This window comes from Budorcas taxicolor, chromosome 23 (genome assembly GCF_023091745.1).
Source record: "Budorcas taxicolor isolate Tak-1 chromosome 23, Takin1.1, whole genome shotgun sequence".
Classification (NCBI taxonomy): domain Eukaryota; kingdom Metazoa; phylum Chordata; class Mammalia; order Artiodactyla; family Bovidae; genus Budorcas; species Budorcas taxicolor.
This window is the reverse complement of record NC_068932.1, coordinates 17,421,402-17,443,655: the sequence shown is the minus strand read 5'-3', so window position 1 is coordinate 17,443,655 and position 22,254 is coordinate 17,421,402. Positions and strand designations below refer to the sequence as shown.

General features: G+C 48.9%; 1 protein-coding gene across 1 annotated transcript in view; it reads left to right on the top strand.

Moving 5' to 3' along the window:
* TLL2 (tolloid like 2) overlaps positions 1 to 22,254 on the top strand; it is a 141,013-nt gene that overhangs the window by 99,289 nt on the left and 19,470 nt on the right. Inside the window, exons 8-13 of the mRNA XM_052660936.1 lie at positions 380 to 504; positions 3,055 to 3,170; positions 8,298 to 8,400; positions 16,584 to 16,700; positions 17,787 to 17,932; positions 18,382 to 18,577. Coding sequence (XP_052516896.1) covers positions 380 to 504; positions 3,055 to 3,170; positions 8,298 to 8,400; positions 16,584 to 16,700; positions 17,787 to 17,932; positions 18,382 to 18,577 — 803 coding nt within the window. The remainder of the gene's footprint in view (positions 1 to 379; positions 505 to 3,054; positions 3,171 to 8,297; positions 8,401 to 16,583; positions 16,701 to 17,786; positions 17,933 to 18,381; positions 18,578 to 22,254) is intronic.

Here is a 22,254-nt window from a genome sequence, read left to right as displayed (position 1 = left end):
AATGGTGCTCCCTGCAACTGTGCAGTAGGGGCGGTGGTGGGGGGGACCCTGAGGCCCGGACCTGTCAGGGAATTTGTGGAGATGCTTGGGACACTTCAGTAAGGAAGCCCTCAGGGCCACTGGGCTAGGGCATATTTTTAAACTTGGCAAAGTCATTTTCCCATTGGAAAGGGAGCTGGCAGCTGAGGAAATGGAATGCTAACATGCCAGTGCCAGGCCAGGCAGCCCCGTGAGTCACACCACCAGGGGTGGGCAGGCCAGGGGGTAGGAATGTGGATGGGGTGTGGACAAGGACAGGAAGACTCTAAACCCCTACATGGATGGCCTGACAGCCTTGACTTTTCATTCTCCTTTCTCCCTCTCTCCTTTCTTCCTGTAGAGGAGTTTTCTTGGACACCATCCTCCCCCGACGAGATGACAACGGTGTCAGGCCAACCATCGGCCAGCGCGTGCGGCTCAGTCAGGGAGACATAGCTCAAGCCAGGAAGCTGTACAAATGCCCAGGTAACTGTAAATCACGGGGTTCCAGGGCCTCCAGAGCACCACAGAGACCTCTCAACCACTGTTTGCAAGCATCCCTGGGGCTGGGAAGATACCTCGGGGAGTGTGCCGCTGTTAGGAGGTGGTAGACAGTGTGGAAAGTCCAACCAGTGGAGTGGTTGCAGGCAATGAAGCCAGTGAGGACTCTTAGAGGCCACAGCTTAACTTGTGGGAAGCTTTGGAACTCTCTGGCAAAGCCCCGATGGTCAGAAGAGGAAGAAGTCGTAGTGGAGCGACAGTGAACGGGGGTCCAACGCGGTGTGCGTGCCACAGGGGTGAAAGTGCTCTCCTTGCTAAGGGAGTAGGGGAGGTGGGTTTGGTAAAACAATGACCCAGGGTTTTACAGAAAGGCAGAGTGGGGGAGCATGCTTTTGGAAGGGTGGAAGCCGGCTTTCCAAACACTGGAAGGCAGAGGGTATCTCAGTGCTGTAAATGAAGTCACTTCTGTGATCTCGGGCTCTCCTAACCATCCAAGGTGCTGGACAGTGGCCGATATTCTGCCCTTGGAGGCTGGACAGGACACTGGATCCCAGCAGATGTCTGTTTCTCTCCCAGTTCAGAAGCCCCGGCCCTTGAGTTTGCCCTCTTTGCTTCCATCTCATCGGCTTCAGCATCATCACTTCCCCCTCCCCCCCACCTGCTTGCCACCCGAGGAGAAACTCACGTCAGCCCCTTTAAGTTGCTGAGCTTCAGTGGAAAGCACTACTTTACAGCAGGCACGTTTTTACCAGTGATAGGAGAAAAGGCAATTTGGTGGCTTGGAGAGGAAAAAGGAAATTCTACTACCAAAAGGTCTGGTTATCTTTTCCAAACTCTTAGACCAGACCTGCATATGATCATAGGACAGAATATTTGAAATAGGGGTAATCTTAGAAAATTGGCCTATCACTTTTTTTTTTTAACCACACTGCCGGCAGGATGCACTTACTCATAAAGCCACAACCATATTCGGTCCCCGTAGGATGGCAGTGCTGGCGCTGCTCCCCTCCCAGGCCACCGTTCTGGGAGACTCACTTCCTCCTACAACCCACTTCCCGACCATCTGTGTTCTGGACCTGCCCAGGAAAGCCCTCTGGCTGCCCCAGCTTGTGTGCAGAGGACCGGGTGGGACTGCTCCATCATGAAACTCTAGGAAATGTGTCCATCCAGCTATTAGTCGTCTGGGGATATGTTAGGGCTGAAATACAGGACACATGTATCATATAACCCTGCTGCATTGAAAGAGAAATCTTATAGCATTCCCTGGGAAATGCCATAGTATTTATTTAGTTATAATGTATATATGTATGCCTCTTGCTTCCCCCCGAAGGATTGGAAGCAGCTGGTAAATACCATGGAGCCATACAGTAATGTGTCTGTCCCTGCAGAATGTTGATGATTATTCTAAAATGATTTCCACAGAACCCTCGGGGGTGTTGACTGCTGGGCGTAATCCTCACGATGCCTGGCAGTTGTTCAGTAACATGATATCGAAGCCCCGATGTACAGGATTTCCTGAGGTCAAGGATGGGCCGTTCTCCAGCCACCCCTTCCTACAGCTCCCCAAACTGCATCTTCAAGCAGTTTCAAGCAGTCACTGAGAGCAAAGGTGGTTGCCACGTGGAGGCCACATTGAATGGAGGAAAAGAAGGAAGTGTGTGTCCCACACCTCGGAGGTGGCCCCACGAATTGAGGGGCACTCAGCAAATCAATGCTCTTGTCTTTGAGTTCTGAATCCCTAGAGGTGAGGGAATAGGAAACCCACAGCTTCCAAGCTTATGCCTGCAGACATTGTTTCTTTTGAGAACAGATTAGGGGAAATACTGCTCACATACATAGGACTAGGTTCCAGACTCCAGGCAACCCTCAAACATTCAAGGGAAGAATATCCCACTGTAGAATGTGCCAGCTTCCTGTGCTGCTGGTCATTTTCCTTCTTTTTCTTGACTATTCCATGCTCTTTCACAGGTGGGTAGCAGAAAAAGAAGAGACAAGATCTCACTTAGCAGCTGATGTACATTTCAAAGTATTTTGTTTTCTCTTTCTTTTTGCTCCACATGCTTGCCCTTTCATATTCTCCCTGCCACAGATGTTATTAGCAGTAATTATAATGGCTGCTATGTAGGGGGTACTCATGGTGTGTTAAGCACTGTGCTGGGCTGTTTCATGTAAAGCAGATGGTTTCATTAACCCTCTAAGCAGGTCCCACCCATTTCACAGATAAAGAAAACTGAGGCCCAGCAAAGCTGGGACATGTGCCCACCACCCAACAGCCAGCTGGAGAGCTGAATTCAAAGCCAGCTCTAGGCTGTGCTCAATCCTGAAAGCCTCAGAGGAAACCCTTAGGGTGTTACTTTTTTGCCCCCAGGCCTAGTGTTTGCTTTTATCGGTCAGAGAAATGTCAGTCTGCCTGCCATGCTTTTCAGCAAGGTGTTCCTGCGGCTTTGGCTGGTTAACTGAATTTGCTTAGCAGCCCTGTCCATGGGCGGGAAGCGTGTGCAGATGCCTGAATCACGTCTTGTTTTGCTTGTGCAGCATGTGGGGAGACCCTGCAGGACACGATGGGGAACTTTTCTGCACCTGGTTTCCCGAACGGCTACCCTTCTTACTCCCACTGTGTCTGGAGGATATCAGTCACTCCAGGAGAAAAGGTAGGTATGAAACCACCTCGGGAAATGACATTGTATTCTTTGAATTGGGTGAGGCATGAGGAATTAGTGTTATTATTCATAGTAGTAATGGTATCTGTTATGTTATGTTATGAGCACCTACTATGTGCCAGTTACTGGGCAAGCTTGCTGAACATTCATGATTTCTGGACTTTCCCACCCGCCTTCCCCATACAAATGGAGGCCTGTGTACTACATGTCCACTGGAGTTCTAAATCAAGCTCACGTCTGGTCAAACAAAGTAGGCGCTATCCTCCTACCTTGATGAAGACACCAGCAGGATGCTCTGGAAGGCAAGGGACCAACTTAGAATTTCTTGACACCTCAGATTCTGTGTATCAAAGTGGTACTATAAGGAGAGTTAGCCCCCAACCATGGCTGTCCCTCCTCCTCTTCCCAGCCCCAGTTCCATCTAGGAGCAACCAGGGCACACCCCAGCCCACAGTCCCAAGCATTCTCCACACCTACCTTGTAAACAGCTGTTGCTGGGCTTCCCTTCTTGTGGAAGTGGACGGGTCATCTGTGTTGTCCACCTTTGGGAGGATGGATCCAAGGCAGAGATCTTTGCACACCCTGGATTCCTGTCCTGGGTGCAGTTTAAGGTGTAGGATCTGGGAAAATCCTGGTAGGCACATTCCTTTGGTTCTGAAGATTCCACAGCCCTCTAAAGTTGAGCCCAGGGCAGGGGTCTCTTTTGCCCTGGTGCAGGGGTGGTATATTCTTAACCTTTCTGCAGGGTTCATCTTCTTGTCTCCATTATATGAACAAAGAATCTGAGTCTCAGACATTTAAAAAATTGCCCCCGTCCACTACAGGATATAGAACTGGGAACTGGGGCTTCTGCACCTCCAAGTTTGTTTTTTTCCCCTACACCTCTCTACAAAACCAAAGGTCCTTCAGGTTCTCTTGTTGCAGGAAGGAGGACCCCTTCCAGGGCCCGAAACTGGGCTCTTGTCTAACACTCGGAAATGAATTGTCCGAGGAGACACATGTGCTGACAAAGCAAGAGATTTTATTGGGAAAGGGCACCCAGATGGAGAGCAGTACGGTAAGGGAACCCAGGAGAACTGGTCTGCCGCGTGCCTTGCAGTCTCAGGTTTTATGGTTATGGGATTAATTTCCGGGTGGACTTTGGCCAATCACTCTAATTCAGAGTTTTTCCTGGTGGCGCACGCATCGCTCAGCCAAGATGGATGCTCGCGAGAGGGATTCTGGGAAGTGGACAGACACACGGTGTCTCCAGGAAAGACTGAATGATGGCTAGGAACCACTGTGAGCACTTTCTACGGGCTAGGCATTGTTCTCCGCATAGCATGTGGAGCCTCTCACGTAGTCCTCACTTCCTGTGACTATTACCACACTCATTTTGCAGGTAAGGAAATGAACTTGCCTAAGGCCACTTGTTTATTGTAGAGCTGGAATTTGACCCCAGGCAATTTGATTTGGAGAGCCTGGATAGTTAATCATCCTAAATTATTCCACAAAGCAGACAGGCTAGACATTTAAACATGCATTCATACACACAGACTCACATGCACACACACACAACAGCCACATGCTCACATCCTTCCTTTGGCTCTAGGCATTTATAACAGTGTGGTTGTCATCTTGAACCTAAGAGACTTCAGAGCAGTCTGCCTTGAGCAGGTTTGCTGTCCTTGTGCCTGCAGGAGGCTCCAGTGGAGGGGGACAGGAAGGAGGAGGAGGAGGAAGAGGAAGGGATGTGGTAATCCCTAAATTGTTGAATTGCCCTGAATAGCAGAGGCTATGTGATATGTGTGAACAGCAGAAGATTCACCAAGCCCTAATTATAAATGCTGACTGGGGCAGGGAGAATATATCATTGAAATTCCAGCCCCAGTTATTTCAACTTTGGCTTCATCCAGCCTTCTCCAGAGGTGTTAGTAATCAGCAGACTTGATTGATTTGAGTTTCGCCTCCTGTGCATCAACCTCTTCCCCTGTGGTCTTCATGGCTCACTAATATACCTAAATAATTAGCCTGAATAATTATCCATTCATTTACATTGTGAACATGTTACTGAGGAAGTTGTAATAACATTTCCGTTCTGAAAATTTTCAAAGCAAAGGCTAAAGAATTATATTGCAACCAGTTAGGAAGGATTACCGAGCCCTTCCTTCCTGAATTCCAGCATTGTGAGAGAGATGAAAGAAATCTAAGGTATAACCTCTGTCTTCAAGAGACTTGGAGTTGAGAGTCCTTTCTTCACCCCTAGGGAGTCTGATTTAATTGAAGGAGGGGCATTTGCTCAGCACCAGTACTGTTTTTAACTTCTGAAGTGAGTTCAATCCACAGGCAGGTTGAAAGAAGAGTAACATCTCACACACACGCACACACACACACACTCACACACTACAGCACAGGAGGTGAGCTGGCCGGTTATTTTCCGGTACTGACTTCACTTCCTAGGAGATTACTGGGCTCTGTCGAAGATGGTGCTGCCTGTCCTGAGACCTGAACTGTGGAGCTGTGGGCACTCTCAAGATAGGCTATGCAAAGAGCCCTTAGTGTTCCATGTCCACGCAGTGTGGCTTGATTTTTTTAAATCACCCTTTATCGAGTGTCTGTTATGTCCAGGCATGGCACTATACATGCCATATACAGTTTCTCATGCAGTCCTGTCAAAAACCCAGTGGTGGACATGTTGTTTTACAGGTGAGAAAGCTAAAGGTCCAAGGGGAAGTATTTTCCCAAGATTTCAGAGCTGGAAAGAAATCCAGATCTTCCTGCTTCTAAAAACACCTGCTCTAGAATCACTCTAAGAGAGAGGGGAGAGTTCACCTGCTCTAGAATCACTCTAAGAGAGAGGGAAGAGTTCACCTACTCTAGAATCACTCTAAGAGAGGGGGAAAGTTCCAAAAAGGGAAAGTCAAGTTTATCTGGGCAATCAGGGAAGGCCTCAGGGAGGAGGGAGGGGCCCCCGATCTGGGTCTGGGAAGGACCCATTTGCACAGATACATCAGGGTGTACCTGGAAAACAAGGTCAGGTAGGCTGGGTGCTGGAGGCGCTGAAAAGTAAGCCAAATTTAGTTTATGAGACAAGTATATAGGTAGCCACTGAGGTTTTCTGAGCACAGGAGGGATCTGGTAAACATGAGCTGTAAGTGCAGGATTGATCCAGAAGACCTGGTGTGCAGAATGGTTGGGGGCGCAGCAGGGCTGGTGAAGTGGAGCAAGACTGGCTCATAGCAGGGACTCCGACATCTCAAAGGAAGAAAGTCCATCAGCGGTGGCATAAACAATGGAGGCCAGGGAGAACTAACCCCGAGGTAGAGCACCTCAGTGACTGGGGTGAAGGTGTCCCCTACAGACAGGGAAGCTGGGAGGACGGTGTTTTTCTTTTGAGGTCCCCTCCAGTTAATGGCATCACCGATTCAATGGATATGAGTCTGAGCAAACTGTGGGAGATGGTGGGGGACAGGGAAGCCTGCGTGCTGCAGCCCATGGGGTCGCGAAGAGTCAGACACGACTCGGTGACTGAACAACACAGTTGATGGGCCAGCAGAAGAGAGAGAACAGCGGCCAGGGCACAGGCTGCCACGGCAAAAACCAGAGACAGAGACTCCAAGCAGAGAGGCCAGGGGATGAGGACAAGACCCAAGTCCTTTCCATGTGGCCAGGAGCGCCGCAGAGCCTCCAGCCCAAAGGTTTAGTAGAGATGTAAGACCCGGGGCTATAAGAACAGAAAAGGAAGCGGTCTTTGGAAGCAGGAGAGTGAAGATGCTAAAAAAAGGTGAACTGACTGTGAGCAAACCCCCCACCGGGTGGGAAAACGTCAGGGGTGCAGGGGCTGGGGCATTGCCCTTATGCAGGACTCTGGAGAGAAGAAGAGCTGAGAGGTGACAGGTGAGGACATGCCAAGCACAGACGAGGAGCCCACCGGACAGCCGCAGCCAGACAGTCCTGGGCACCATGCGTGGTGAGCTCCAAGCAGGGGTGAGGGGAGAGGGCAAACTTGACCTCCGTCTGGGCTGGCTGGGCTGGAAGGGGCGCAGGGCCCATGTGCTGAGCCTGCAGGGCCACCCAGCCCCTTCCATCACTTGTGGACTAAGGCACCGACTGAATGGCCCTCGGGGGGGTCTCAAGATTGTCCAAAGGAACTGTAGCGTCCTTCCCAGTCCCTCGAAACCCACCTCCCTCCTCACCTCTCCTGCCCGCTCGCTCCAGATATGCACACAATGACCTCTACTGAAGGCTCAGCACAGTTCCCTAAGTGTCTCCTTGGTCTGCTCGTGTCCAGCCCTCACACCACAGTTCTGTCTGGCCCTCCTCTACCCATGCATCGCGTTCCCCTTAGGTTAAATGCCACCTCCTCCAAGAAACCTTCTTCTTGTCCCCAGGGCAGAATCTGGTTCTCCTTCCTCAAGGCTCCAGAATGCCTTTCTGTCCATCCCTATCTTTTCAGCATTTCTTCCATAGTGTTCTAATTGATTTAGCACATCTGTCCTCCTCTCCTTCTCTGAGTTTTGGCAGAGAACTTACAGGCAAGAACTCTTTCTTACTGACCTTTCTATCTTGATTGGCCGACACAGACTGGCACACAGTAGGTGGTCAACTAACAATGGTGGAATGAATGAATGAATGAACAAAATTGCAGGAAGGTTATTAACACACCACACCTCAGAAGAGTGAGGTCACGGACCAGGGAAACATTGATCACAGAGAAGCTCGGATGCACTCAGGCTCACCCCGGGCCCTTTAGAATGATTGATGATGTTTTAAGATCTTTTCGTATCTCTAAACTTCACTGACCCCTTACCTCCTCCCAAATCCCCAGTCTCAACGCATCCTGGCCTGTGTTTTTAATGCGTCTTGCTTTCTGTAAACCACTAAGCGACTTCAAAAGCTCAAGTTATTCCCCAGACAGAACCATAGAACCCATCTCCTCTGTTTACTCCTCATCCTGTTTAAGGTTTATTATTTAATGTCATGAGGTTTCCTGTGAATGCGTTTTTGAGAGGACACTCCTACTGTGGTCTGAGAGCTCTGTATGCTAAAGGGTAACGTGAGAACACCGCTATGCAAGATGTATCTTCAAAACTCCTCAGACTGGGCTGCCAAAACTCACTTTACGGTAACTCTTTACAGATCGTCTTAAACTTCACATCCATGGATTTGTTTAAAAGCCGCCTGTGCTGGTACGACTACGTGGAGGTCCGGGATGGTTACTGGAGGAAAGCCCCCCTGTTGGGTGAGTTGACTTCAGAGAGCCTTAAAAGAGACGTGCTCAGATGCTCTCTGTGATGCTCTTAAATGTTTGGAAGGGGCCATCCACCAGTCACAGGAAGCTCTCACGGGTTGGTGTCGTTGTAAAACTCTGAACACTCCATTTGGCCGCACATGTTAAAAGCTTTTAAAACTGCGAATACTCTTTGACCCAGCCGTTCCACTTCTTGGAATTTATCCTAGGGAACTAATTAAGGAACTGTGCAAAGCTCTCGCTACAGGGACATTCACTGAAGCAGGAAACATTGAAAACAATTTAAATATTCAACAGTAGGGGTTAGATGAATAAATTATAATACATCTTTTCCATGGAAAACTATCCAGCCATTAAAAACAAAGTTGGACTATTTATTGATACAGAAAGATGTTTGTTGTACATTGCTATGCAAAAGGTGTTACAAAATGGATATGCAGTAAGATTCTATTTTAACAAAAGCATATGTATTATGAAGCATCGCAAAATCAGACACCCTCAGGGCTGCTTTCCATAGGGTCGCACAGAGTTGGACACGACTGAAGTGACTTAGCATGCATGCATGCGTTGGAGAAGGAAATGGCAACCCACTCCAGTATTCTTTCCTGGAGAATCCCAGGGACAGAGGAGCTTGGTGGGCTGCTGTCTACAGGGTTGCACAGTTGGACACGACTGAAGTGACTTAGCAGCAGCAGCAGGAATAAGGTATAAATGAGAGAGATGGCGTTGGTATAATAAAGTAAAGAGTGGTGGGGAGTGTGGCAAGCTCAACAGTAAATATCCTGACTCAAATTACCCAAAGCAAAATTACTTAAAACAATCATGCAGGCTGGATTCAACTGGAAGGAACCATTTTATGACCTACAATATAAATATTAAGTAAACTTAGAAATGTAAATAAATAACAGTGGTTATTTCAGGATGATGGATATAAACATTTATTCTCTTGTTGTTCCTGGTTTAGCTGTATTTTCTAATTCTTCTCTGATAAACCTGTATTCTTTTGGGAAGATGAACAGTACATGAACTCATCGATGAAAAGGCAGGTGGGCCTTTGAGTGAGAGGCAGTGGGCAGGTGGCATAAAGAGAAAGGTCAGTTCACTCAGGATTGATCACCAGAAGAGGGATCACCAAGGGTGACCAGGGAAAGTTAAGGTCACATAGAGGCTTGGTGGCATCGGTGTCAGGACAACGGACACGGGGACTCGTTTGGCCCAGGAATGTCACCATGGTGGAGCCAGAAAGAGGAGCCGAGCATAAGGAGTCAGTTGGGAGGGTCTCCGCTGAGAGTGGGTTGTTTATAGACGGCTGTTCAGGCTGGGCTTCTGAGGTGGACCACTCTAAGTTCTCTGTGCAAACTTTGTCCCTGGCAGATCTTCACGTGGGCAAGAAGCCATACTTGTGACGCTTCCAGTGACTGGGCCGAGTATGACAGCTGACTAAAGATGGAAGCAGGAAAGAGTGGACAGCGCTAAGGTGGGCAGTTTCCCTGCCAGACCAAGCCCAGCTGCCTGTCAGATTCCAGAATAGCTCAGGAGAGACAGGGATGGAAGGTCTGGCTGGCCCCAGGGGCCCTGGCAGGTACTAAGCTTCCATATGGCCAAAGGGTCTCAGCCAGGTCAGCTACTCCTGGGAAGGGCACACAAGTCCTCTCAGTCCAGAGGGCCATGAGCTTAACTTCCTAGAGGTATCAATAGGTAGGTATTTGTGTCCTCTGGGGTGGGAACATAGCCAGAGCTGGCTTCGAGTGGAGGATGCCAGGTTATCACTGGTAGGGCGTTCAGTCAGGTAGCTGGCAGTCCAGGAAAGCAGGGCAAGAAACTGACTCCCAGGCCAGGCACAGACAGACAGGAGTGTGTGCGGTTCGGGACAGATGGGTTATGCCACCCGATGGCAGGGTGGAGGCTGTCTGCCCTGGGTTTCTGCTTCCTGTCCAACGTGAGCAGACACAGTGTGTATGGGGAGGCGTGGCTTTGTAGGTAGCACCGACTGGGTGCAACAAAATAAAAACAGAGGGCTGCCTTCCTGGTCGCAGAGGTTCCAAAACCTGGCTGCACCCCAGCATCAGTGGGGAAGATTTCTATGAGATTCCTGGGAAACTGTTGAATCAGGATCTCCATGTGGTGGATCAGGGAACAATCCCACTTACCGATAAATATTTGTGCGTGTGTACCTGTCTAGTACCAAATACATGGAAACAGGGCTGCAAGCGCTCTCAGCAAACTAAAGAAGGTGGTTGCCTTGGAGAAGGAAAGCGTGGGGAGGGGGCAACCTCATGGTTTGGTTTGTGTACTTCTGGATTATTTGGCTTTTTTATAAGAATGCATCCAAATATTTCATAATTGAATTTTAAGAAACGCTGTGTGGGAGGAGTTTCTTGAGAACACGGAATCGTGTGGACCTTTGAGTCACTTCATCACACACCTTCATGAGAAACCCACACTCCCCAGAGCAGGCCGACTCACCAGGGCCACACAGCCTGCTAGGGGCTTGAGATCAGTTCAGAACTTAGAAGTCCTGCTGATGGGGTGAAGGGGACTGTGAATCTAGAAGGGACTCCCCATAGGACTGCCAGATAAAAATGCATGATTCGTTGTTTATCTGAAATTCAAATTGAACTGGGCTTCCTGTATTTTTGTTTGCTAAATCTGGCACCCCATACCCCCTAGGGAACGTGATAGACTTGAAAAGCTCCGGAGGGGGGACACTCTCTGTTCCTAAAGTTCCCTGGAGAGGGCCAAGGCACGCTCCTGAAAATGGGCACCGACAGAGGAATTTCCAGCCACCCCTTGAACTTGAAACAAGAATTTTCTCACTACAGATCCTGGGAACTCTGACCACACGTTCATTGATTCGATGGGGCTTTTGCTGTTCATCATTGTCAGTGAGGGTTTTTGTGTGTGGGTTTTTTGTTTTGCTCAGGTTTTACACTTTTGCTGTGAGTGTGTGTAGGTATTTGTGTGTGTGTGTGCCGAGTGTGTTGCAGCCAATGCCCAGCGCCTGTAACCGTCATTCTTCATTTGCAGTTCTCCTTTGCCAACTATTTGGCCTGCTCTGATGTTTCCAAATGCAGTTGTTAGTGAACTTTTGTGTTTGGAACAAGTGCATTGTGTAGGCCGAGCTGGTCCCTGGGAGGGGTCAGTGCCATGAAATCTGCCGGGAGGAGGCAGGTCAATGCCCCTTTGGCAGGAGGGAGAGCGGATTAGAGCGGATTGTGAAAGTATGCATCTTGCTCTGAAAAACTGTGCATTGCATATTTTCCCAGGGCAGTGTGTGAAACTCCAGGCATAATGGACGCATAACTTTTTATGAATGAACCCTTTATGGCTCCCCATGGAGTCCTCTTGTAGTATCCTCATCTGCATTTCCTCTTCTTGATATCCTTATTAAACTCCTCCTCCAAAGGCGGGAACCAGAGTTCAGTTTAGGAATTTGACACCTTTTCTCTCGTCCAGTTTCTCTCCAGCCTGTTAGTCTCCCTGGGAGGAGGCTGTTTGGGACTCAGCTTTTCACATCCTGATTAAAGGGAAATGTAAGTAGATTGAGAACATTTCACGCCTGCTTAAAGGTAGCAGATTCATTTTTTCAGTTTCAAGGGTCACTGATGAGTTTGCACCTAGAGAGGGGAGAAAGGTGGCTGCACAGAACTCATCCACTAACCTGAAATGCTGGCCTATTAATTGGATTCTCCTCCCTTCTTTCTGCTAGAGGAATTACTCTAACAATGCACTTTTGTATGCAGAACCATCCTTGGGCATTCTGTACCACCACAATGTGCACAAAAGCCTTTCTCCCCCCTTTCCCTGAAGTGGGGAGGGAAGTTCAGAAAGGCCAGGCCGGCCAATCAGTGTCGCGTGGCCCCACTACTGGGGGCTCCCTGGGCCGGGGCAGCCTCCCAAATGAGCAGAACCCATGGCATGAGGCAAATTGGCATGCCTGGCATTGCCACAGCCTTGCTCTATGGTTTGAGTCTTTGATCATCACTCCAATGTGTCTGTTTCCAAATTGGGAAATGAGAATACTGATTACATTTCCAGAGAACAGATTTGATGTCTATTGATCCAAAAATGTACAGTATTTAGAACCGAGTCCTAAACAGAGACGTTCCTTTGGATGGTGGGTGGGTGGGTGGCAGTAATGGTGAGCATGATGAAGAAGGTTAGACTGGGGATGAAGGTCAAGATCTCAGGCTGCTTAGGTTCAAATCCTGCTGCACTTACAATCTTGAATGTGTGCCAGTGTGCTCAGTTGCTCACTCGTGCCTGACTCTTTGTGACCCCATGGACTGCAGCCTGCAAGGTCCTCTGTCCATGTAATTTTCCAGGCAAGAGTACTGGAGTGGGTTGCCACTTCCTACTCCAGGGTTACAGTCTTGAGCATAACTTAAGTTGAGAATGATGGTAGTGGTTTAGTCGCTAAGTCATGTCTGACTCTTGTGACCCCATGGACTGTAGCCTTCCAGGCTCCTCTGTCCATGGGATTCTCCAGGCAAGAATACTGGAGTGGGTTGCCATTTCCTCCTCTATAAATTGAATATCAGTTCAGTTCAGTTGCTCAGTCGTGTCCAACTCTTTGCGACCCCATGAATCGCAGCATGCCAGGCCTCCCTGTCCATCACCAACTCCCGGAGTTCACTCAGACTCACATCTATCGAGTCAGTGATGCCATCCAGCCATCTCATCCTCTGTCGTCCCCTTCTCCTCCTGCCCCCAATCCCTCCCAGCCTCAGAGTCTTTTCCAATGAGTCAACTCTTCACATGAGATGGCCAAAGTACTGGAGTTTCAGCTTTAGCATTTCAAATTCTCTCCAAGGCTCAGTTTTTTCAGAAACGAGATTAATAATAGCACCTACTTCAAAAGGTAGTAAGGAGACAAATAGATAATCTATATAAAGTGCATAGGACAGTGTCTGGTATAGACTGGCTCAGTTTAAAAGGGGGCTTTTATTAGAACCATTACTGTGAAGGTAAGAGTCTGGTGACATCAGTCTAGGGACAGTGCAGGAGGTTCAAGGTGATCTGGGGAGATTTTGCTTAGAAATAATTTGTGATTTATTCTACCAAGTCTAGCTCTGCCAAGGCAGTAAAGGGGCTTCCCTGGTGGCTCAGAGAGCAAAGAATCTGCAATGCAGGAGACTTGGGTTCAGTCTCTGGTTTGGGAAGATCCTTTGGAGGAGGGCATGGCAACCCACTCCAGTATTCTTGCCTGGAGAATCCCCATGGACAGAGGAGCCTGGTGGGCTATCGTCCATGGAGTTGCAAAGAGCCGGACATGACTGAGCGACTAAGCACACAAGCACAGGGCGGTAAAATCCAGCTGAGCCTGTAATTTCTACCTCCTCCTGGATAGTGGAGCAGAGGCAGGTTGTCCTGGCCCCAGGGTGGGTGGTTCACTCTCATCTGGTTGGGTTCTTAGGCACAAGGCGGTGGAAGTCCCTCTCTCTTTTGGAAACATCCCCAGCAGCTGTGACAGCTGGGATTTTAAAAGGAGGAATTTGGACTTGAAACTGGGTTTGGCTGAGAAACCGTTCCTTTTGTGAACCAGCATTCAGCAGCTCTGTCTCCTCACTGGTGAGAAATACCTCCCCAGGTTTACGTATTGTTTTCCAAAAACTAACTAATACTAATCGGTGATGCTGAAGGAGCCGTTACTGGAAGCGTAGCAGCGTCTGATGGATTTTTCCCTGCTCAATTCTCAGTAACAGTTTCAGCTCATCTTATTAAGCTCCCCAGATCCAAAAGGCTACAGACGGCCAGAAGTGGAAGGTTAGGAGCCTTCCAAGACACTTGCTCCTTGGAAGAAAAGCTATGACCAACCTAGACAGCATATTAAAAAGCAGAGACATTACTTTGCCAACAAAGGTCCGTCTAGTCAAAGCTATGATTTTCCCAGTAGTCATGTATGGATGTGAGAGTTGGACTATAAAGAAAGCTGAGCACTGAAGAATTGATGCTTTTGAACTGTGGTGTTGGAGAAGACTCTTAAAAGTCCCTTAGACTGCAAGGAGATCCAACCAGTCCATCCTAAAGGAAATCAATCCTGAATATTCATTGGAAGGACTGATGCTGAAACTCCAATACTTTGGCCACCCGTTGTGAAGAACTGACTCATTGGAAAAGACCCCGATGCTGGGAAAGACTGAAGGCAGGAGGAGAAGGTGACGACAGAGGATGAGATGGTTGGATGGCATCACTGACTTGACGGACATGAGTTTGAGCAAGCTCCAGGAGTTGGTGATGGACAGGGAAGCCTGGCGTGCTGCAGTCCATGGGTTCACAAAGAGTCGGACATGACTGAGTGACTGAACTGAACTGAACTAGGAGCCTTTACCCTCTGTGTTACCCTTAAAGAATGTTGACCCCCGTTGGCCAATAGCAAGTGTCTTTTATTATATAGTGGCTGTTATTCCTCCCCATCTCACTCCTGCATTTCTCAGAAGGGCAATAAAAGGATACCCATTAAATACCTGTCAAATGAACCTTAAAATGGATTTTGGATATGAAATTCACGCAGCATACAACTCTGCATTTAAAGTATCCATGTCAGCAGTGTTAGCATGCTCACAGATTTGTATAGCCATCACCACAGATTTAGAACATCTTCATCAGCCCTCAAAGAAGACCCATACCCATTCAGTCATTCCCCACTCCCCCACAATGTTCAGTGGATTTTTGAGTGACTCAGACTGTTAGCACTTGGCAGAACCATGGACTTTCCATCCAAATAGACCTTGGCTAGTCTGTGCTGTGAGCTGATCAGTGTGGCTCAGCCCACCTCCCACCCCAGCCCCAACTCTGTTCTTGCTGTGCTGCTACCCTTATGTGGCGTTGGAAGTGACGGGATGACCGTGCTCTGGGAAGGCCTGACCTTCCCCCTTTTCCTCTGTAAAAGGTCCAGATTTCATAGACTGCATTCATAAGCTTAAGAAATACACATTTATTTGTATTTTCAATAATGCAAGTTCAATAGCAATTATGAGCCCCTTTGCATCAGATAGTGGGAACTTAATTGAGGTCAATTTGTGTGCCCCCCCCCAGAGAGCCAGTAGGGGGCACACATTGTGCCAGAGCTTGGTGTCCCAGGGGCATCTGCATTGCCATCCCAACTGGCATTCCTGGTTCGGCCTCCTCCCCCTCTGGTCTCCAGTCCTCTGGCATCTAAGTGGCTATTGTGCCTTATCCTGTCTCAACTTCCCCAGTCCCATGTAGATCAGTGCCGAGTCCAAATCTCCCTAGAAGACATTCTATGGGAGACGTTCAGTGACTGTCCAGGCCCTCTGGGCCATGGGAAAGTTCCTTCTATCCCCTTCCCAGGAGTCCTGTTGCTGCCATCCTGTCCTGCTTTTCCTGAAGAACTCTGCCCGCCTGTCTCCTGCCCTAATGTCTTAAGAAACCATATAGACACTCCTGTTCTGAGCCCAGGTGGGGACATGGGGGATCCAGGGTCTTGCTGCCCCTCAAGCCTCTGCCAGGAACTGCTCCTGGGGGCACAGCTCTCTGCTTCTCCCAACTCCTTAAGCCTCCCTGGGACATCTATCATCCTCGTCCACCTGGGGCACCAAGTCCTTTCAGAGGTCCCATGGTGCCCTCTCCAATTCTCTGCCCCCTAGCCCCTTGCTTCTCCATCCCAGGAATCTTTCTAAGACAACAAGGGGAAGGGAATGTGCTCTTATTCACGGTGTACATTCCTAAATTTTTGGTGTTGTGACCAGACTTGTGGAATTCAAAAGCCAAGATCTGATCACGTCATCTTGTGTCCTCTGGCAACCCTTCCTGGGGCAAGGAAGGTATAAGGCATGTCCCTCAAACAGAAGGCTATGTATGTAGTAGAAATACCATGGGGGACCCTCATCACTCGCTCAGACCACCACCCCACCCCTGGCCTTGTTAAGATGTTCTCCTACCCCTCAGCACTCATCATGACCCCCTGGCCGGGGAGGGACCACATTCTGGGTATTCGGTTGATTGGCGTCTGAGACTCTCCAGAAAGAGGCACACCAGCGGTCACTGTTTCCATTCCAGCTTTTCATCCTTCAGTGCTACGGGATGAGTCCCCGGTGAGGACGGCTCGCCTTGAACCTCATCTGAAGCAGCACCGCCCTCTCTCTCTCTGCTTGTGCTGAGCCCCTCCTTGCCGTCTGCCAGCAGCCTGATAGTTCTTTTCCCTTTCCCAGGGAGGTTTTGTGGTGACAAAGTCCCAGAGGCCCTCGTCTCCACGGACAGCCGGCTCTGGGTGGAATTCCGAAGCAGCAGCAACATCCTGGGCAAGGGCTTCTTCGCAGTATATGAAGGTTTGTTCAGGAGGGGAGAGGCCGCCGGTATGGCTCCTGACGTACCTCTGTTCTTCCCATTCAGCATGTGCCCCTTCCCACCCTGGCCCGGGCAGCAGCTGCCAGCGCCATGAGGGTGGGGTAGCCGCCGTCCCCTTCCCCCATGTCTGGAAGCAGAGAGGCCAGCTGGGCTCCCTTCAGCACAGGCAGTCTACCTGTCACTACCCTGCTCAACCCCCATTAGAGTCCAGCGGGGACGGTGTTGGGGGCTTAGAGAACCCTGTGGAAATGCAAGCCACCTCTGAGTAGCTGTGTGAGCCTGGGCAAGGAATCCAGCCTCTCTGAGTTTCATTTGTGAAACAAGGACTTTGGACAACGTCCAGGAATTTCCAACTAATTTCTTGGAAGGGCCTGTGAGGCCACCATGGTGACTGAGGAAACCAAGAGGTCTGGGCTCTAGGCAGCTGCCACCAGGGCAATTCTGCTTCTGTCTATTCTACGTATTGGGTCTCTCTGGCTACATAACCCTGTGCCCTCCCTCCCCGAGAGGAAAAGTCCCTTGGGGACTTAGATTGTAATTTTGGAGAGGCCCGAGTTTTTGTTTTTTGATATTTACTTATTTGGATGCACCGGGTCTTAGTTACAGCATGTGGGACATTTTTAGTTGTGGCGTGTGGGATCTACTTCTCCGACTAGGGTATCAAACCTGAGCCCCTTGCATTAGGAGCTCAGAGTCTTAGCCACTGGACCACCAAGGAAGTCCCAAGTTTTGTTTTTATAAAGGAAATAGTATGGGTGTGCGTATGTACACATCAGTCTCTACCGGTGGCCCTCCTTCGGAACTTCTGGAGGTGTGACTCCTGTTCCCAGAGCTTGAAAAAATCTCCCAGGTGATTGTGATGCCCAGCAAAGGCAGAGAGCCACTGCTCTCCATGGTTATTTTCTTTATAGGAGAAAAATTCAGAGTTGCAAACGCAGGGAACTCTGGCTTTCCAGAGGCTTCAGGCCACTGGAAATGAAAACGTTGGCACGTGGAGCCACCTAGCGGTGTACTTGCTTAGTAAGCTCTGACGGGGTCCCCCTTCCTCCTGGCTCTTTTTTCTAAAGCAACCTGTGGGGGAGACATTAACAAAGACGCCGGTCAGATTCAGTCTCCTAACTACCCGGATGACTACAGACCGTCCAAGGAATGTGTTTGGAGGATTACCGTTTCGGAGGGGTATCACGTGGGGCTTACCTTCCAAGCTTTTGAGGTGAGTACTGCTGGTCTTAGCCACTGCTCTATAAAGACGAGTTGCCAGTTTGGGGTTGAAAACAGGAGCCCAAGAGGCCATTTCAAGGCCAAGGCGCATTTTGCCAGGACATCTGGTATCAAATCCTCTGCAGGTTTTGAACCTGCATCTGCCTCCTTTCTGAAGGCTGCTGGGGAGGGTGGGGGAATCACTGAAGCAAAAGTCTAGAATGGGGTCCCAGGGCATTTTACTGACTCTTTCTTCCCAGTTTATCACGACTTAATGTTTTTGCAGCTTGATTCATCCTTGCCTTACGCAAGTAGGAGACAGCTTGGAAAAGTTCCAGGACACACTTGGGCCCTTTGGCCTCCTGGTTAGGTTTTTGAGAGTGATATTTAGTTTCTTTTCTTAGATTGAAAACCTTGAGGCCGAGCTGCTATCTTCCACGTTGCCTCTGTTTCTCCATTTAGATCGAAAGGCATGACAGCTGTGCATACGACTACCTGGAAATCCGTGATGGCTTCACGGAAGACAGCGCCCTGATCGGCCACTTCTGTGGCTACGAGAAGCCAGACGATGTGAAGTCCAGCTCCAACAGAATGTGGATGAAGTTCGTGTCCGACGGCTCTATCAATAAAGCTGGCTTTGCAGCCAATTTTTTCAAGGGTATGAATTAGCAGTTGTTTCCATTTTAGACACAGGAAGAGGTATTGCCCCCCGGCCTAAGAATCACTAAACCCACAAACCTTAGCACCAAACAAGGCTCCCTGCAGTGGGGAGGCAGCGAGCCGTTTATTCAAAGAGCTGCGCAGAGATTCCCCAATAGAGAGAGTTCTCCAGTGACTCAGGAACAGGCTTAGCCTTGGCTTCTGTCTTTGTGGCAGAAAGTTTTGCTGCTGTGCTTGGAAATTAGGTTTATTAGTTTACAAGGTTAGCTTCAGGAACCTTAGTGAAACTGAGCATTGATAACAATTTTTGCTTGTGTAGTCACTATCGTTGATTGAGCACCTATTGTGTCAGGAACTGTGCAAGGTACTTGATTTACACTATGTCATTTAATGCCCTCGATCAAGGTTAAAAAAGGCAGGCTCAGGGTTGCTCAGATAGTTAAGCGGCAGACCAAGAATCCAGTCACAGTCTGACTCCTAAACCAACTCTCTCCAGAACACTGCCTTGCATTCCCTGATTTGGGGTAGAGAGGCAGCCCAGGTCTTTAGCTCCTGAAGCATCAGCTCCCAGCCTGCAAGTCTATGCTCAAGTGGGCAGGGCTTGTGGGGGAGACTGAGAAGGTTTGGTGCTCAGGAAATGAATATATCTGGGCTGCATTAGGGACTGACTGCTCTGCAAGCTCTTGATAAAATCAGACCCAGAGTGGTATGGGAAGACCATCATTCCTGGTCCCAGTAGAACAGCTTCCAAAGACTCTTTTGAATGGACAGGTCTGCCTTCTCCACTCTCAGCACCCTGGAATTCCTCAGACCACTTGCTAAGAAGGAATATAGGCTATTCTGCAATGCATTTGGGTTGGGCGCCCACCAGCACAACAGCAGCCACTGAACAGATATATCCAGTCTGTAACTGGAGTGACTGATCAGTAACTCCTTCCCTCTTCCCTCCTTTCTCGGGCTCCTGGCTATGCTGACCCAGAAATCCTGGCCCCTTCCTTACTCCATCTCCCCATCTGCCCCCTTTATATCCCATTCTCTCAGGTTTTAGGTGAGCAGATGGTGTCAGAAGAGCCCATTTCCAGCTGTGTGACCTGAGCCAGCATCCCTTTGTCCTTGCTGAAGCCCCAGTGTTCCTCTCCATAAAGCAAGGAGAAGGAAGTCTGCCCATTTTCCCCGACCAGCTGTGAAGCCCCAGTGAACTGGCTGTGGAGACACTTAAGCTGAGAAGTGCCACACGAGTGTGTGGGAATGTTATTTTTTCCTGCTTTGAGGCGTCTGACGACAGCAAACCGAAACAGAGCAAAAGCATAGCATTCTGAGTAACTGAAGACAAAGTCTAATACTTTGCCAAGCAAAAACAAAGCAAAAAACACAGGAAAACAAGCCACAGCACGTGTATCGCAAATGCAGTTAGGTTAGTGATCATAGTGGAAAGAAGAATGTGGGGGTCTTAGTAGAGATCCCAGGAAAGTCACAGCCCCCGCCCCACCCGAGCCCAGACTGCACGTGCCTGTGTCCCAGCCTGGGGACACACCCATCTGACTTAGCAGCCACAGTGGCTGGGTGGTCTTCAGCAAGTTACAAATCTTCTGTGAGTCCCAGTCTCTCCACCTGTAGAAATGACACTGCTAGTTTATCTCCGAGTTGTTGTCAGGAAGAAATGAGATGGCATTACGTGAGTAGACATGGTATCCTGTCTAGTCCTGTTAATTTCTTGGCTAAGGAAGGGATCTCTGAAGTAGTTGTTTTCTTCTCTGGAAAAAATGCTGTGACAGTTTCTGCTTGCTGTCACCATGTATCAGCTTTTTATCGATGCTGTAACAAATCACCACAAATGTGATCGCCTTCCAGCTCTCCAGGTCATACTTCCTTGCCTTTTCCAGCTTTTGGGAGGAGGCGCCTGCACTGCTTGACGGGTGGTGTTTTTGGTCTTCAAGCCAGCAAGGGTGGCGGAGACCTTCTCAGGCTGCATCACAGACCTCGGTCTCCATCATTATGCTTCCTTTTCTGACCCTGATTCTCCTCCTGCTGCTCTCAGTTGGAAGGACCCTTGTAGTACTGTGGGCCCACCAGGCTGATCCAGCGTAATCTCCCATTTCAAGAACCTGAATCGAATCACATCTGCAAAGTCCTTTTTGCCATGTAAGGATAAGGTGACAGATTCTAGGTTCCAGGACTGTGATATAAATGACTTTGGGAAACCTCATTTTAGTTAACCTGTCACTCATAATCATGAGGTTTTATTCTAATTCTCTCTGTCCTAATTCTCCTGTCCTTCTTCTTCCCGGATTTCCACCCCCAGGTCTTAGGTGTTGTGGACTTCTTTGCAGTAAGATAACTGGTAACCCACCCACATCTCATTCCTGGTTCTACTCATGATCAGCATTATAATTTTTGAGAGGACCAGCTAAAATTGAAGGGTTTCCAAATTGAACATAAATAGTTTGCCCAGTTAAGTTCAAACTTCCGATAAGAATGAACTTTTTAGTATGTGTCCCAAATATTGCATACTGTACTAAGAAATGAGTGTTATCTGAAATTCAACTTCAACTGAACCTTCTGCTTTTTTTGTGGCAGCCCTAGTGGAGATAACAGGCGTTGCAGTGGGGTGGGGGGAGTTTCTCTCTGTGATGCTAAACTGGTTTATAAAGGACTGAGTCGAGAGCCTTGACCTGCTCTGACCAGCCGTGATAACTGACTCTGTTTTGCTTGTTAGAAAATGCCATCTTCTCCCCACTCCACACTTAACGTTTATTCAGCAGTCATCAAACTGTGTGTCAGGGGCTGTGGGACAGAGGAGAACATGGTCATTGTTTTCAAGAGCTCAAGCTGACCAAGGGGACCTGTAAGCCAATGGGCAGTGATGTTGTGTGAAGTGTGGACATCGGAGGAGGGTCTCACTCAGTGTCGGGGTGGGGTGAGTGAGTACCCAGACGAGGTACTTCAAAGACACTTCAGTTGGCAGACACCCTTTAGATGCCCGTTAAGGTGTTGAGGCCCATGTATACTAACTTAGTGCACAGTTAAGACATCTTTTTTGAGCTCGTCTTTATGTCAAGAAGGGCTGCACAGAACCACGTTTAGAAAAGGAGAACTATATAGCATTGACCTTGACCCTGAGTCTTTAAAGAGGAGCCAGGTCTGGTGGAAGCCTCTTTGGGACCTATCTATTAAAGGAGGAAGAAAAGACATTTATTGAGTGCCAGAAACTGCATTAGTTACCTCCCTTTGTCTTCAGGAAAAATCCTTGCTTGGTGTTATTACCCCCATTTTAAAACAGAAGGAACGGAAGCTCTCAGGAGGCTGAGCTAGAACTAGACCCCAGACATGTAGGATTTCCCAGCTCACTGTCTTTCCTCTACAGAGACCTGAAAGCCACGGGAAAGTACAGTGAAGGGATTTGAATTTTTCATTTGATTCTGACGTTCATCACCTTTCTGCCTTCTCTACACATGAGAGTATAGGGAAGAGGGCCCTGGCTTCGGCCTCTGCAGTGTGGAGTCTAGCCCTGCCCACACCCCTTTACCAGCTCCCTGCTCTCAGGCAGGTCAGTTTTCCTTTCTGAGACTCAATCCTGCCTGCTTTGTCCTCCACCGTATTCCCAGTGCCAGACAGTGAGTTCAGTAAACACTTATGGGGCAAAGGATGAATGAATAAGGCTCAGATTCTCATCTG